This window comes from Rhinichthys klamathensis, unplaced genomic scaffold, assembly GCF_029890125.1.
Source record: "Rhinichthys klamathensis goyatoka isolate OS25496 unplaced genomic scaffold, OSU_Roscu_1.1 h1tg000114l_1, whole genome shotgun sequence".
Taxonomy (NCBI): domain Eukaryota; kingdom Metazoa; phylum Chordata; class Actinopteri; order Cypriniformes; family Leuciscidae; genus Rhinichthys; species Rhinichthys klamathensis.
Window position 1 is genome coordinate 3,263,856 of NW_026606651.1, and position 18,229 is coordinate 3,282,084.

General features: G+C 36.3%; 1 protein-coding gene across 1 annotated transcript; it reads left to right on the plus strand.

Annotated features, from left to right (window-relative positions):
- Positions 1-698: 698 nt before the first annotated feature.
- lrp13 (low-density lipoprotein receptor related-protein 13) lies at positions 699-17,834 on the plus strand. Its single transcript, XM_056254788.1, has 21 exons — positions 699-763; positions 1,778-1,951; positions 3,075-3,281; positions 4,383-4,616; positions 5,190-5,396; positions 6,519-6,748; positions 6,842-6,971; positions 8,583-8,770; positions 9,679-9,862; positions 10,621-10,833; positions 11,238-11,421; positions 11,798-11,999; positions 13,017-13,181; positions 13,275-13,475; positions 14,500-15,043; positions 15,464-15,583; positions 15,685-15,792; positions 15,923-16,156; positions 16,511-16,829; positions 16,916-17,024; positions 17,730-17,834. The coding sequence occupies exons 1-21, from the start codon at positions 709-711 to the stop codon at positions 17,754-17,756; spliced, it is 4,035 nt and encodes a 1,344-aa protein (XP_056110763.1). The 5' UTR covers positions 699-708; the 3' UTR covers positions 17,757-17,834.
- The last annotated feature ends 395 nt before the right edge of the window (positions 17,835-18,229 follow it).

The following is an 18,229-nucleotide window of genomic DNA, read 5'->3' on the forward strand; positions in this document are numbered from 1 at the left end:
CGTGAATATAAAAGAGAGCGCAGCGCTTTATCGCTCTCTAGTGTCTGGGAATGCCAACTGAAAAATCTCTGTGGTGCCAAAGTACAAACCACCTGACATGATGAACTTTACTTTTATATTAATTATGAACTAAATGAAATTATATAATTATACATAATTAAAATAATTGAGTTATTTGAATAACACAAATGGATGAATACTAATGAAAACGATAGGCTACTAATTAATTAATTTATGAAGTAGCCTGTAGTAGGCCTATTAACATTAATAATAGCATAAATTAAATGATGGAATTTGATAAATTATAAAAAAAAAATTAGTTACAATAATATGGTCCACATATTATTTTATATTTCATATAAAATTTGAAAATAGTAGGCTACTTTTGACATTTTTTCATAACAAACGTAAAATTCAATACCTTCAAGTTCGCTTTTTTTTAAAAACTTGAAATAATAATTGCTAATAATAATAAATTGTTAATATTGGTTATGACGTTTAAGTATTCTAAACTCTAATAAAAAATAGTTATAGAAATAAATTCAATTACACAGTTTATTGAATGTATTTTCAGTAGCCTATTAAATCCGACATCATCACTCATGTGTCAATCATCTGATCAATTAAAGCCGCATCGATCTCAGCTGTGCGCGCGATAAAGCGCCAGGTCGCGAGCTGAGGCGGTTTGACTCGCGTTTCCCTGCAGTCATGTGTTTGTGTGTGCTGCTGAATGTCGCTGCAGGGATCTTTCTGCTTCTGAGAGGTCAGATGAAAGTCTCACATTTAACTTTACTGTAATATTTTCCTCCGCTAATTTATCTCGTTCAGCTATTGAGAAACTGTTGCAGGCAGCAAATAGGTGTCGATGAAGTCACTGCATACTAAATTAAAAACGAATACCAGACAGACTATTTATCCTGTCAGAATAAATCACTTTATTTTCAAACACTTCTAACTGTAAGTCGTTTCAGTTTCATAGGTAAGTTAGGCCTACGTGCTTTACTTATTTTAGAATAATAGTAGGCCTATCTTAGGCTAATATCTTTGGAACTTTCTTAGAGTCTTTGCCTTAATTTCCTAATTTAAATTATTTAGCTGAAATTTGAAGCTGCCAGTGTGAATCTCAGAAAGCCTTTCAAGAATATATCCAGGTCACATGTCTTCTCTTTTTCTTTTTTGTTGCATTGTGGCATGACATATGAGCTGGTGCTCTTCGGTTATTTTTGACCAATTTCTTTTGCTATGTAAGCCGAAAACAATATCAGTTTTTATCAATTTTTTAGATCACGCTCAAATTTGGAACACAATGCGTTTAGATTTATGGCTTTGGTTTTCTTTGCAGTTTTAGAATAAAATATTTTTTGGAAAATACTTATTTCATATAAAATTAGAAAATAGTACTTTTGACATTTTTCATAACAAACGTAAAATGCAATACCTTTCCAAGTTCGCTTTTTTAAAAACTTTTTTCACTGTAGCAATAATCTGCCAAGTGTCGCCTCTAAAAAGAGACCAAACTGAAGTCTGTGCTCCAGAGCATCCAATATGTACGACAGTTAAGTTGGAAATGTCACTTTCAGGTCTATGCTCTAAAAGTGAATAAATGCATATAACTACTGCACATTTCTTCCCAACAAAACACTACCATGACGTATGCCTATAAATTGTGCTTGTACATCTTGGTAGTATTTGTTGTAATGCTTTTGTGTTGATTTAAATAAAAATGTAAAATGAGTGCATTCCAGTAACAAAGATAATGTTGTGTGTTCTGCTCTAGCTGAATGTGTCGTGGCTGCAGAGGCTTCTGAACATGTTCCCCTGCGCTGCAGATTGGGCTTCAAACCCTGTAAGGACGGAGCAGAGTGTGTTCTCTACAGCCATGTGTGTGATGGTGAGAATGACTGTGCTGATGGCTCCGATGAAGATGAATGTGCATCTGTCTGCAGCATGGGTACGCTTTTATACAATTGTAACAAACATTTTTATTGATACTTGAGTCCCAAATTGATTTCCAGAATACAGGGTTAATAAATTATAACATGCATCAATATCAGGGCTGCATGCACCCATGTTGGCCAGTAATCGGTATCGGCTAATAAAAGCAATCATTTTCTCTATCGGGCATTGGTCGATTGTTTAAAAACAACCGATGATCAGGGCCGATTATATATATATATGTCATGTGTGTGAAGAAATTTGTCATGAAAACTGCGCATCTGAGTTGTAGCTATTCAAACATTTCAGTTTTTGTGTAATTATTCTATCTGAAAATAAATATAACATTTGAATATAATAGTTTGGGCTCTTGTACATTTTAACCTCCAATATTATAATGTAGGCTACCAAATGACAGGGTTTACAGCATTAGTTTGGAGGGTTTTTTTCTTTAAGAAAATCAAACTATCCGTATCAGCAGATATCATTCCAAATAATCTGCTGTATCGCAGGAGAAATGTAGTACTGGTGCATCTCTAATCAGCTATACGTGTTTTTATAAAAGGGAATTCAATATGGAGCTGGTGTTATTTAACATAAATCTTAAACATGTCAACTTGTTGCCAAGGCAACATTTCTCATTTTCATTTAGTTTAACTTGATATACTAAAATAAAACTAAAATAGAAGCTAAATAAATATAAATACCAAAAACTAATAAAAATGAGAACTGCACCACAAAATTACTAAAACTTTAAGTCAAATTTTAAACGGAACGCATAAATAACTATGGTATCTCAATAATAATAATAAAATCAAAAAACTGAAATGCAGAATTTATTATAATTTCTGGCCTTGGTGCTCATATTAATTTGGTTTATGTCTGATAACCACTTTTTAGATTAATATAGATATAATTGTTCATAGTCTAAGTATTCAATGCAATTACATCAGATGTAACTAATTAAATTACAGAAAATTAAGAGATCCCTTACTTTACTTTTTCAAGGGAAAAGTAATTAAATTACTGCAATTAATTACTTGGAAATGCATTACATCCAACACTGGCCACCTGACTAATTCATTACGCTATTTATTGCAGGCTTCTAAGAATGCTGTAATAATTCCATCTGTCCTCAGGTCAGTTTCAATGTGCACATGGTAAGAAGTGCATTGAGCAACGGCAGAAGTGTGACGGTGTGGCTCAGTGTCAGGATCGCTCGGATGAAGTCGACTGCTTTAAGGAGGGCTGCGCTCATCGTTGTGACGAAACCAGATGCATCCCAGAATCCTTCATCTGTGACGGAGACGCAGACTGTGCGGACGGCAGCGACGAGGACAGCTGTGGTAGGAGTTTTGTTTAGACTTCTGTATTACTGGATCAGCTATGCTATAGAGGAAGTGTAAAATCCTCTGATTGGACCAATGATGGGCTCAGAATGGAACCTAGCATACTGATTATGGCATACTTTTATTATAAAATGGTAGTGAAACCGTACGCAACAAACATTTTCAAAAGTATCATATTTTTGTTGCATGATGTCATTACATTGCATACTTAATTCGGAGAGTGGCAATTAATCTCAATAGATAACTGGATATTTTAATGTAAGACTTGTGGGAAAAGAACTGTGCTTAATTGAAGTAGCCTACACTACAAGTGCAGACTAATACATGTATATTTCTGAAATAAACTACTTGCAGATAATATATTAATGAAAAGACCACTTAAGTGTACACTTTCATGACTTGACAAAGTGCACTTGAATGTCACATTAAAAGTTGTACTAGTTTTAGTCTTTTTCATGCTTTAAAGTACACTTTTGTTGTGTTGACTATCATACTAGAGCGCATGTTAAGTATTTGTTTATAATTGTGCCTGATAGGAATCCAACCTGATTTAGATAAGGTTCAGCGGGCTCACAACGCTTGGTGTAAATGTTCTGTCAGCTCAGGTCTTCAGAGCACACAGTGAGCTCTGGTCTAGAGACACGATACCATAGAGCGGATCATATGCGCGAGTCGGATTAGACCACAAAACATATCGGACCCATTTGAATCTGTACAGTATGCTGTATTTTAAAGCGATATGGAGGAGATTAGGAGGAAACTGCGGCTTTGCCGAGCTCAACGGCTCTGGCCGAACTGTGCTATAAACGAAACGCCATTGGCTATTATAAGAAAGGGGAGGAGCTGTTCGATATGTCCCACCCTGTCTTCCTGTTTCAGTGGAAATAACAGCAACACATTGAATAATGCTGTGCGTAAAAAAAAAGAAGGTAATTGCTTTTTAAAAAATTTTTTTTTTAACAATTCAGACTTTTTTTTCTCGCGGTTGCGAGTCTCTCACAATTCGGATTTTATTACTTGCGATTCCGATTTTATAACTTGCGATTCAGATTTTTCCCAAATGCAAGAAAGTCAAAATTGTGTTTCCTCTTGTCTTAGATGTTAACCCTAATGAATATGATGAAGACAACAAAGAGGAGAAGGACGAAAAGACAGCGGAGGATGAAGTCTCAGAAAAAGCTCCTGCAACTAAAGGACCCCTGCGCTGTGCTATCGGCTCGAAGCCATGTAGAGACGGGACGGACTGTGTGCTGTTTAATCATGTGTGTGACGGCGAGTTTGACTGCAAGGACGGGTCTGATGAAGACGAGTGCCCTGTGCAGTGTGAATCTGGTGAGGAAACCACATAGCAATACTCGCATTTATGCACTTTTACAAGTTGAGAATGTAAAAGTTAGAGTCCTCAATTCCTGCGCCAGCGTTAACTTGTTAAAGCAACACCAAGTAACTTTTCCTCTGCGGTCGCCCTACAGGTTGGAAGCGGAATTGTCCATTACCGCTGTCGTAAATAATTTAGCCTACCGCATCCTCCTGTCGCACACACATGCTCTGTCATGATTCCAAAGCCGGTGCTGGATAAACAATTTAAAAGCTACCCGGCTGCTAGGTATCTTACATGTAGTTGTAGTCTACTGTCGAGTACGCTCCACCTATCGGCAATTGTAACGCTTGCCATATAGCAAGTCAAACTTGTAGTTTTCTTATGTCTCATTCGGACTACAGAAACACGACCCGATCTGGCAATACATAGCGTGGATATATCAGATAAAGGACCGCAAAGCGGTGGCATAAGTGCATTTCACCATGTCACGACTTGATGAACCACTGAAACGATTTTGGAAACATTATTTTAAGGTAAAAAATCTTACTTGGTGTTGCTTTAATATTCCGTCTATCTGTCCTCAGGTCAGTTTCAATGTGCACATGGTAAGAAGTGCATTGAGCAACGGCAGAAGTGTGACGGTGTGGCTCAGTGTCAGGATCGCTCGGATGAAGTCGACTGCCTTAAGGAGGGCTGCGCTCATCGTTGTGACGAAACCAGATGCATCCCAGAATCCTTCATCTGTGACGGAGACGCAGACTGTGCGGACGGCAGCGACGAGGCCAGCTGTGGTAGGAGTTTAAATTCACTTTCTTGAGGGAAGCAACTTTGGTTAGCTGTAAATAGAAACATAAGGTTACTTTTTTTGTGTCCATTGCAGTGTTAACTAAAACGATTAACAATTTTCACTCATTGAAATAAAGCCAAATTAAAAAATAGATATTAGAAATGTTGCCTTAGCAACTAACTGAAATAAAAATGTTTAAACTAAAACTGAATGTATAAAAATAATAAAAAATGAAAATAAAACGGACAAAAGCAAATTACTAAAAGTTGATAAGTTAAAACTGAAAATATAAAACTTAAAGCTAATTAAAAATTAAGAAATACGATAAAGCTAAATGAAGTAAAATATGCATTTTAGATGAACATTTCTAAACTCGAAATGTGCCTTAGCAACTAAGTGACATAAAATGTTTAAACTAAACAAACTTAAAATATAATAAAAATAAAAAGGTGAAATTGAAAATAAAATGCATTTTAAAAAATCGAATAAAATACAAATCGAATAAAATTGACAAGCACATAAAATTTACTTTAATTTAATTATTATTAAAAAGTTAATTAAAACAAAATATAAAAATTTAGATCTTAAATTTGTTTTAATAAATACTATAATAGTAAATTAATAATATACAAATAAGATCCTAAAATAACACTGCTCTATTATGCATGGTTTCTGCAAGTCTGAGATAGCTTTACAATAAAGCATGGTTACGAAAGTAAAAATCCCATTTAATTTTCATTATTAAAATATTTCTATTATTTCATTGTGGACGTTTAGTTTGCTTGTCTTTGTTCCCATGTTCGCGCCATTTATTAGTTGTCATGGTTACTCATTGTGTTTCTAATAGCACACCTGTTCTGTGTTCTTTTGCCTGTGTATTTAAGACCTTGAGTTCTCTCCACTCTTTGTCTGGTGTTTGTGTTCAACTACACACGGTTACTTCGCTTGGCTACTCCGTAAAGGTTACTCTACTATTTGAAGAGTTACCTTTCTCATCGTCCTCCTTTGTGGACCAGATCGATCGTGACAATAACACAGGCAGACAGTCTGAAAAAAGTATTTTCCCCAATTTCCCCATTGACTTTAACCAAGATTAAAAGCAGGTTTTACATCCCCTGTCCTGTAGGTGAGGAGAGTTGCAGCAGTGCGGAGTGGCAGTGCAGCAGCGGTCAGTGCTTGTCGGTCGGTATGCGCTGCGACGGACACCCGGACTGCAGAGATCATTCTGACGAGGAGGACTGCTCTAAACCCCCGCCGTGCAGCACGAAACGCCGCTGTCCGAAGAGCCAGGAGTGTCTGCTGGACGAGTGGATGTGTGACGGAGAGATGGACTGCAAGGATGGCACAGATGAGAAGGTGGGCATTAAATGACCCAAAACACATTATTAAAGGAACCTGATTAATTTAGTTGTTCTAAACCCATTTAACACACTTTCCCATGTGGGACAGGACTGTAAGGAGTCTCCAGTGCAGTGCGGTGAGTTCCAGTGGCCGTGCTCCTCTAACACGCAGTGTGTTCCACAAGCCTGGCGCTGTGACCGCTCTGAAGACTGTAGGGATGGAAGCGATGAATCTGGTTGTGAGTTTCTACAGTTTTATCTAACTGGAACAGGCTGTACCCAGCTTTGACCCCAATGCAAGAGATTTCCCAAATACTTTAAACATTAGAAATTAGTCAGCATGAAATCACAATTGACCCTATTTACTTCAATACACGTTCTTGTTCTAATTGTGAACAACAGTTCTCCAACCACCTGTTATAGAGATACTTTTAATAATCCCCAATTGACAAAATTGACTCTAAAATATGCCATATTACAGAAGTAAAATGGGTTGCAAGGGTCATTTAGAAAATAGATTTTGTGAGTCACTTCTCAGGAATAAGTTATGTAGATTAGATTGTATAGACTAAAATTAAGGAAATACTCTACTCTAAAGATTTTTATAATGTTTTTGAAAAGTATCTGGCTGCATTTTATTTGATCGAAAATACAGTAAAAAAAGTTATGTTTCACAATATTGTTCCATTTTAATATTTAAAAATGTATTTTACTCCTGTTTTTAGCATCATTACTCCAGTCTTCAGTCACATGATCATTCAGAAATCATAATATGCTGATTTGCTTGTGCTGTTGATTCTTATGCTTAATAATATTTTTGTGGAAACAGCAGTACATTTTTTTTTTTCAGGATTCGTTGATTAGAGTTCAAAAGAACAACATTCATTAAAATTGGAATATCTCGGAACAGTTTTTTAATATGAAAACATTTGACGACACAAACTTTTGAATGATAGCGTAATATAATTCAATCACTTTTGAAAACCCTGATTGAATGTGTGTGTATGTAATTATATACACTACCGTTCAAAAGTTTGGGGTCAGTGAGAATTTTATTTTTATTTTTTGGAGGAAAGAAATCAATACTTTTATTTATCAAGGACAGTAAAGACATTTATAATGTTACAAAAGATTCTATTTCAAACAAATGCTGTTCTTTTGAACTTCCTATTCATCAAAGAATCCAAAAAAACAAAAAAACAAAAAACTGTACAACTGACAGACCAACAACTGTTTCAACATTGATAATAATAATAATAAAATGTTTCTTGAGCATCAAATCCTCATATTATACTGATTTGTGAAGGATCATTTGACACTGAAGACACTGACACTGGTGATGCTGAAAATTCAGCTTTGATCACAGGAATAAATTACACTTTACTATATATTCACACAGAAAACAGCTGATTTACACTGGAATAATATTTAATACTATAACTGATTTTTGTTGTATTTTTAATCAAATAAGCGCAGCCATGGTTAGCAGAAGAGAATTCTTTTAAAAGTATTTAAAATCGTACCGACCCCAAACTTTTGAACGGTAGTGTGTATATATATATATATATATATATATATATATATATATATATATATATGTATGTGTGTGTAAATAGCATTTCTGCCCACATTGTTTTCATTTTGATACTTTCCTGTATTTCACAGTTTTGGGACAGTCACACCACGGGACAATTTCCAAATTTAAAAAGTTAAAACCATTTCAATGGGATTCTATCTATTGATAAACTGTAATGTTTCACCAAGTTTGTTGTCAAATCAGTACTTGACTTGATCTGCATTCATGAGTGTCTTGATCTGCATTCATGAGTGTCTTGTCTGTGTTTTAACAGGTCCGAGTGTGTCCTGTCCTCCTCATCTGTTCCAGTGTGGTAGTTCGGAGTGTGTGGACCTGTCTCAGCTCTGTAACAGAGTTACTAACTGTCTGGATGGTTCTGATGAGGGCGGGAGCTGCCAGAAAGATAAATGCTCTGAACAGTCAAAGTGTGCTCAGGACTGTCACAGCACTCCTACAGGGACGGTATGACTTCCTCTTTCTGTTCTAATGTTATAAAATGACACTTTTTAATATTAAAATCTATCAGCCTCATAATGTTTTACTAATAATATTGGCATGCACTACAGTTCCAAATTTTGGGGTCGGTAATGTTTTTAATATTTTTGAAGTCTCTTATGCTCACCAAGGCTCAATATATTTGATCAAATACAGTAAAAAAACAGTAATTATGAAATTGTTACAATTGATATAAAAAAAATAAGTTTTCTATTTTAAAATGTTATTTATTCCTGTTATGGCAAAGCTGAAATTTCTCAATGTTTTTGTGGAAACCATGATAACTTTTTATTAAAAAAAATCCTGAAAACAAATGTAAGAACCATTAATTTGAAAATTAATTTTGAACATTATTAATATATTTACTGTCACTTTTGATCCTTTTAATGCATCCTTGCTGAATAAAAGAAATGACGTAAAAATAAAGTAATTAAAAAAACGTTTGAAAAGTAGTGTTGAACTTTGGTTGTAAAAATGATTTAATCTATTTTAACCTATTGACGACAGTCAGATTTGTTAATACATTACACAAATAGGGATATATATATATATATATATATATATAAAATACATATTGAAAAAGAACTTTTGTTAGGTGTTGCAAAGATCATATAACCTAAATTTAGGTAGGAAAGTTTCAATGAAATTTAAAAAGCAGAAAGATAATATGGCTGATCTTACAAAAACAGATCTCATTGTACTCCGCATGACCCAATGAATCTAAAAGGCTTAAATTAAAAGCATTTTATCAATGTTGAACAGTTGGTGGCACTGTCCTCAAACATGTAAATATCAGGGTGCAAGCTCTTGGTGCTTGGCCTCTTATTGATTACTGCTTTTTGCTTCCTTCCACTGTTTTTATTTTCTTCCTATAGCGCTGTTGGTGCAGGATCGGCTACAAGCCTGTAGATGGTGGTCTGGTGTGTGTTGATGTGGATGAGTGTGTGGACCGTCCAGACTTCTGTTCACACTACTGTAACAACACTCAGGGCTCATTTGTGTGCTTCTGCAGTCAAGGTTATGTTCTGGAACCTGACGGTCGCAGCTGCAAAATCACAGGTGTATATATATATTATGAGCAAAAATTTATAATGCATTTTTTTTTTTTTTGGGTTGTAAACCAGCATAGGCTATGTTTGGAATGGCATGCATACTGAGCAGCATACACAATATTTTGTTTTTAATGTGTAAGACCGTAAGCATTATACAACTAACATTTTAAACAGTACTGTTTAACAGTACTATTCTCCATGACCTAATTCCATGCATATTTAAATAAATAGTGCCATCCAGTTAGCTAAAAAAAGAAAGCTATTTAGCATTTCAAAGAGGTTAAAAAACATATTACATTTATTATTTGATCGTCAAAGCTTTCAGAATCTTTACTTTTACTTTTTAAAGATATTTCATCCTGTGTTTTTAAAATTAACATTTTAATGACAGTATATTTATTGAACATAATCAAAATAAACAGAAAGTGGTTCGAACTTTGCTGACGTAATTGTTTTGAACAAATATTGTGTAAAACATAACTTTTTTTTTCATAACCCACAAAATGTGTTGCTCCAGTGTTCAGCACAAAATGACAGAAAAAAAAAAACCTGAAACTATACTATGGAAGTAGTAAGAAGCAGATTTTCCTTAAGGTGTGCCTTTAAGCCCTGTTGTACCCATATGGTAGAATGCTATTCCGAACATAGTCAGTGTTAGTGGCCTTTCCCACGTGCATTAATCAGACAAACTGTGACGCACTCAAGCACCCCAAAGTACTTTAATTCACCTTTCTTTACACAAGTAAAATGTTGCCCCTGTCTCAGGTGAGCCGTACCTGCTGGCGTCTGTGCAGTCCGAGGTCTTTCTGCTGGGTCTGAGGAGCTCCAGTCTGGACGTTCTCCTCTCGTCAGAGAAGCGCTTTGTCCTGTCGCTCGACTATGATTGGCAGCAGCAGAAAGTGTATTGGATCAACCTCAACACTGACAACATAAAATGGCTGTCACTGGATCAGAAGAGCAAAGGAACCATTATTAAAGGTCAGTTGTTCTTATTTGGTAACCGAAATAAAGCTGAAATAAAATAAGTATTAGATGGAAAAACTTACACGGTAAAAAATAAAAATTAGACTGAAATATGTTGAAGTTGAAATACTAAACTAAACTGAAATAAAATAAATTAAAGCTAAATAGAAATAAATACTATAGTAGTACATAATACTAAAATAACACTGTTAAATGTGAGATGCAATAAAATAAAGGAGCCATCTACATTCGTACCATTTAGTCCCTTTTGTTAGTCGAGGTTATTTGCACAAAAATATCATCTAGAACTTAATTAGTACATAATTTGAACTGAAATGCTGTAAATGTGTTAAAGTATTCATGTTTTTGACGTCGCAGAATGGGGAATGTAAGTATCTACCGGTATCTTTATATGTCAGGTATAAATGCAGACAGTCTGGCAGTGGACTGGGTGGCGAGGAACCTCTACTGGGCCGACGGTGTCAAGGGCCAGATCAATGCAGTGGGACTGGAAAGTGATGCCGCCAAAACCACAGATCGTGTGATGATCCTGGGTGAAGATCTTGGGCAGCTTCGCTCCATCGCTCTGCTGCCACAGAAAGGGTTAGAATAACCATTTTTATGTCACATTGTTGATTAGCAAATGTTTTTTTTTCACCAAACATTTGATTAAATCAAAAAAATTAACCTCAAACAAGACATTCTGGTGGTCAGTTTTTTTCTTTAAAACGATTCTTCAAAAAAAAAAGATTTATATATATATATTAATATATATATTACACACACTATTATATAAAAAGTTGATTCTCAAAATCCACTAGCAGCTCTGCAAATTGTAAAATAATTAATATATATATGTGTGTTAACATACACTGCCCTTCAAGATTTTTTTTTTTTTTTTTTGAAATTATTTATATTTGAGAACCACTGATTTTGAATATCTTATGTAAGCTGACCCTGATATTTGTCATCCTTTCAGAATAATGTTCTGGTCAGAAACGGGGGACGAGGCTCAGATAGAAAGAGCAGGAATGGACGGCTCAGACAGACGTGTGCTGGTCAGTCACTCTCTCCGGTGGCCGGTCAGTCTGACTGTGGACTCCATTCATCACAGAATCTACTGGACAGATGAGAAACTCAAGTGTATAGGATCAGCCAATATTGATGGAGGAGATATTAAGGTAGTGGATGTCCACCAGGCCATTTGAGAACTGTAGCATTTCACAATGTATAATGGGGCGAAATACTACAGTAGATTCTAACATGCTTTGCTAGTACTTGAATGTGTTTACAGTTGCATACCTGGTTTCTGGATCAACATTCATGTCCATCAATCCATGTGTTAGTCTGTTAGAGACAGTGGTGGATGAAGTGCACAACTCAAGTAATATTTCATTAGGGCATCTATACTTTTACTCGGGTATACATACTCCAAATACTTTTACTGAAGTGAAATTGAAAAGAAGTTGCTGATAATTTAAGTGTGCAATTAAGTTAAATATACCATATACAGTAGTATTTTATAATTGAGGAAAAAATTATTTGTGTAAATATGTGGCGACGACAATGTACATGCGTCACATGGGGCAAAATGCGTTAACATATTGAGGAATGTTATGCAAACATTCTAGTTATTGTTACAATTTAAAGCCACTACAGATGGTGAGACAAATGCAGACATGTCCACGTTCATGCATTTCAAGTCATAACCTAAATATGATATTCGTTTACAATAATCAATACTAAAATTCGATATTAGTAACACTTCATGCCATCAGCTGCATTCGACAATATTCCATTTCTTGGCTCCTTCTGACTGATCGTTGAATTTTGATAGTTTATTCAAAAACGGCTGTAATCGGATCAGTCGTATTTGCGAGTGAATCGTTTAGTGTGATTTGTGAACCAATTCAACAGGTTTATTGGTCTCAGGGAGTGGCGATTTTATTCAGTTCAAAACGAGGAAGGATAGGTTTTTATGAAATGTATTAAAGTATAATATGCTTTGGAATGTAGTGAAATAAAAGTAACAATTTCCCAAATAAAAATGGTCTGATAAACAAATACTTGAAGTGTACATCCACCACTGGATAGATATGGGTCCTCAATGAAAGAAAAATTAGGCATTAGGAGTTGAAGATATGATCAATTCGATCCCAGCGCCTTTTAAAAACATAATTTCCTCCATTATTTTGCAGATCTTGCAGCTGATGGAGACTCCCAGTCCGTTCTCTGTGTCTGTATTCAATGATAAGGTCTACTGGTCTGATACCAAAAGAGGAACTATTCAGAGAGCTCAGAAAACCACGGGCAAACAGCACCAAGTCCTGCTCAAACGTCCTGGACAGCCATTCGGTTTGAAGGCAAGTGTTTCTGAGCACTGTGATTGCTTGCTTTGAAACATGCGTGTGTAGGATGTAATGAAGTTTAAATCTGGTGCTTGTGTGCCTCTGCAGGTCATTCATGCTCTTTTCCAAGTGGGCGTCTCTAACCCCTGTGCTTCCCAGCTCTGCTCTCACCTGTGTGTGTTAGCACCAGGGCTGAAGGCCGTTTGCAAGTGTCCATCTCAGTTGATGCTGGATGAAGATAGACTCACCTGCTCCAAACCCAAAGACTCCTCTTTCCTGCTGTTTCTTTCTCCTGCTGCAGTCACACAGGTGTTGCCCTTAATACCTGATGGTTAAAATAAGATGTTTAAGTCATAAATGTTCATACATTGAGTAGGTCATCTTACTGTGATTTTGTCAAAATATGATGGCCAAAACGACAAATGACAATAGAACCTTTTTGGTTCTAGCATATGGTCAGGAAAAGAGCTTGTTAGTACTGTTTGACAGCAATGTTTTATGATGCATTTTCTGTCAGTATAGACTGTTCAGTCATGTATGCGTGATCCAGTTAAAAGGTGAAGCACAACTCTAGTTGCACCAAACGGAATTGCGAAACTAATATTTAATATATATATAACAAATACACTGTCTCTGTGCCCCTGCGTTATTTGTGCAATTCTAGAATTTAACGTCCTTTAATGACATTGCTGTTTTTTTATAATTATTTTTATGGCTTGTGAGCTTAAAGTTGGCATGAAATTAATTTATTCTAAAAATATAGGGTTATTATTTAACCCTAAATTAATAATTCTGAACACAATCTGCATGGAACACAAACATCTTAACCAATGGATGGAACCAAGTCTCTGTCCTACATTTTTCTTTTTCGATAATCCATTGCACTCGGATGCATGTCACAATATGGAAGAGAAGATCATTTGTCACCAAGATAATGTCATCTAGCTGGCTAACATGGGTGAGGTGTAATCGAAGTGAAATTCTTTTATATATATCTTGAAAGCATCAGTAAGCATGTGATAAACCACAAACCAATCAGTAATGTTTTGCATTATAGGCTGTGCTGCTGTTTTCCAGCAAAAACAGAGTTTATGGATTTGAGTTACAAAATCTGGAATTTATAAACCATAAATGTAAGCAAAAACTAAAGGAATTAAAATAAAAAAGCTAGATTTAAGAATATTTTCTTTTTATGTTTCTAACAAATATGAAATTACATTTTAAATATGAAAAATAAAATGTAAAAAATCATTACAATTGAGTACTTCATACATCTTTTAAAAGTCTTCTATGCAGTGTTAAGTGTATTAAACTGATTAACGCAGTTTCTCAGATCTATTTACAGAACAGACACAGTGGCGTGAACCTACAAAACTGGCCTGAACATCGCCGTTTAGACCTTCCCAACATGAACAAGCCAACCATGTTAGATTTAGTGCTGCGTGACCTGACTCTGTACGTGTCTGATGGTGGTCAGCCCGTCGTGAGACTCTTCAAGATGAAGGACAACACGCTGGTGCCTCGTGGGAAACTTCTCCAGCTACATAAAGACTCACTGCGTGTGTTTGCCGTGGACTGGATCACTCTGAATGTGTACTGGAGCAGCGAGAAGCTGCCCGGCCTGCAGGTCACCTCACCGGACGGCACACACACCAGTGTGTTGATACAGGACGGTGTCGGAGACATTGAGTCCATCGCTTTGGACCCACCCAGTGGGCGCCTCTGCTTTTCAAACAAAGTCCAGGGAGGTCAGGTGACCAGGGTGGAGTGTGCCTATATGAATGGACAGAACAGGACAGTGGTGTGGAATAGTTCAGTCCGGCCAGCTTCACTGCTCTTGACGGATGAAGGGAATAGACTGTACTGGGCTGACACTGGTATGCTTTTTTCTCCCGAAATTATCAAAAATAAGAATATTTAATATTGTGAAATATTACATTTAAAATAACACTAATATATTTTAGAATGTAATTCATTCCTGTGATGGTAAAGCTGAATATTCAGCATCATTACTCCAGTCTTCAGTGTCACATGATCCTTCGGAAATCATTCTAATATGCTGATTTGCTGCTCAAGAAACTTTTATTATCAGTGTTGTAAATCGTATTGCTGTATAATATTTTTGTGGAAACCATGATACATTTTTAGGATACTTGTGTTCAAAGGAACAGCATTTATTTGAGCTAAAAATCATTTGTAATGTAACTTTTTACCCACTGTTGCTGAATAAAAGTATTAACGTTTAAAAAAAAAACACCTTGAGCTGATATAATGAAATATACTGGACTTTTCTCTAGGTCTTGCAGTAATTGGTTCAGTTGGCATAGATGGCTCTGGATACAAGGAAATAAAGACAGAAGGCGGCTTGATGGCATTTGCTTTGATTAACAAAGTGCTTGTTTGGATTACTAAAAAAGGTACATTTGTATGGGGAAGTTTCGTGCTCTACCTGTGGGAAAAGCCAGATCATACCAGCTTAAGTGTGTTTTTTCCTGATAATGTCTCCATTGTTGTTTAGACTCCACTAAGTGTTGGTTCAGTGATGATGAGCATACAGGGAAGCTGTGGTTTGAAGTGGACGCCGAGATCGTCAGTCTGAAAGCATTCGCAAAGTCGAGACAAAAAGGTGAGCAGGAAATCATTCCACATTAGAGTCTTGTCGCTCCAGTGGAGACACAGGTTTGAGTCCAGACCGTCATTTCCTGATCAAAAACATGGAAATTATGGAGCATTCATTATTCTGTTTTATATTTCAGGCACTAATCTCTGCTCTAATGGTAACGGAGGCTGCAGTCACCTCTGTCTTGCGTTCCCCGGAGGAATGACGTGCCATTGTGCCCATGATCACCGCCTGGTCAACGGCAAAGACTGCAGCTCCGACCCCCGCTGCCCTGAAGCCACCAAACCTTGCCTGAGTGAAGACCTGTGCCTACCTCTGGAGAAGTTCTGCAACGGTGTCGCGGACTGCCCAGATCATTCTGATGAGAACTGTGAGGAATCCCCAAAACCAACCCTTTGGCTTACATTTTTAGAGTATTTTAGGGAGAAAAAGTTGACTTTAAAAAAATAAGTGTGCATAATGCACACTGTTAGTAATCATTTTTCTGATTTCAGTTTAACTTTAGTTAAAGTTTTGTCATTTGTAATAGTTAGTTATTTTATGTTTTAAGTTTAGTTATTTTAGTTCAAGTTAAACTACATTAAAATGAGAAATGCTGAAAGTTTATTCTAAAAATAAAAAAATGTATTTCAGTTAGGTTTTAATTTTAAATAAAAAAATTTAAGTTCTAGTTAACTATAAATTATAATAACCCTTCGTTTGCTCTTCTGTTTTGATTTCTCAGGTCTCCAAGATACACATAAAAACGTTCAGATCAATCCTAAATCGTTCCGTCCAGGTTTGAGTGAGAACGTCATACCAGAGAACGTGGAGTCTGAGGACTGTGGCTTTACGCTGTGTAACGGCAACGGTAAATGTGTGACCCAGAACGGAGCGACCGTGTGCGTCTGTGAGGCGGGTTATGGTGGAGAGCTCTGCCAGGATGTTTCGGGTGGGCTCTCACAGGGGCCGGTTCTGTACGGCGTGGTTGGACTGTGTGTTGCGGTGGTTGTCCTGGGCGTTACCGTCGGCATCATTCAGAAGAAAAAAGCCACAAATCGGAGGTACACTGTAATCTGCTTGCTTACATTTGCTCAAGAAGGTTGAAACCATATTGGTAATGAGGATTAAAGTATGTTTGTGTGTTTAGGGAAGCAGCACAGCCTGTGGATGTGCAGGAAACGGGCATGAAGGATATAGAGAGAAGACCTAAGCCGTCTTCAGAAAAACCTAATGGAAAAGACACCGAATCGTCAGAGGTAGGAAATAATCAAATGTAGGGGTGTAACGGTACATGTATTCATCCTGAACAGTCACGGTTCGGTGCATACAGTCAGTCACATGTGATCCACACTCCAATCCACAAGGGGGCGTGCAGTATTTACTCAGTCTGCTAATTTTTCTCCTCATCGCTCATCTTTCGGTGATTTCTTGAAAAAGCGTGATTAACTTTTTGCATCTGTAAATGTACCGGACTTGTATCGAACCGACCGTGACCCCAAAATCGAGGTACATACTGAACCGTGACTTCTGTGTAGCGTTACACCCCTAATAGAATGGTAATGATATTAAAGAATTAATTTACCCAAAAATGAAATGTCATTTACATGCCTCTTTTAATTCCAAAACCACTTGACTTTTATTTTTCCCTGTCATTGCTGATGAAAACAATTAGCAAAGATGGTGTAATATTTGATGTGAAAATGCTTCAGAAGGTTCTGGAATGACTCGAGTCTCTCGACCTCTTTTGTAAATCTCAGTTTTGTCTTTGCGTACATGCGTTCATATGGAAACCGTGTGAACATTCTACAAAACATCATAATTTGTGCTCCACAGAAAGAAATTCATATTTGGGTGATTGATTGACTAATGTCATTTTGGGTGAACTATTCCTTTAACGTGAGAAGAGATAAATCATGTCATATCTTGTACATGCAAATAAACGCACTTTGTTCTGTCTTAAGGAAAACGACGTAACGTCTGTGGACTAGCTTCACCATGTCAGCTGTAGCATCTTGGTTTCTTTGAAATAAAGTCTTGTTGCAGTTTATTAACTTTGCCATCTGTTTTCATAACTCATTCTGTATTTATTTAATGGGTAATTACTGACGATATCTTGGTTTACCACATGTACAGCACAAATTATTTTTTGCCACAGCAACACATTGTGTACCTGACATACCATGAAAGATTTAAGTAAATTAAGAAACCTATTGTGAAATGATCACCTTTACCACAAAATTAAATTTTGGGAAGGGAAATGATGGAAAACTGGCTGCATGGAAACCTTTGGTCCCACCTACAAAATGACCTCATCAATTCAACAAAGGTTTAATGCATTTAAAAACTGTAGGAAGGTACAAAACTAGAGGTCCTTGGCATCTTAAGGTAACAATTTATAGTTAGTCAATTTTTACACTTAAATTTAAAAGGAATTAAATTCAAAGAATTTATTTTTTAAAAT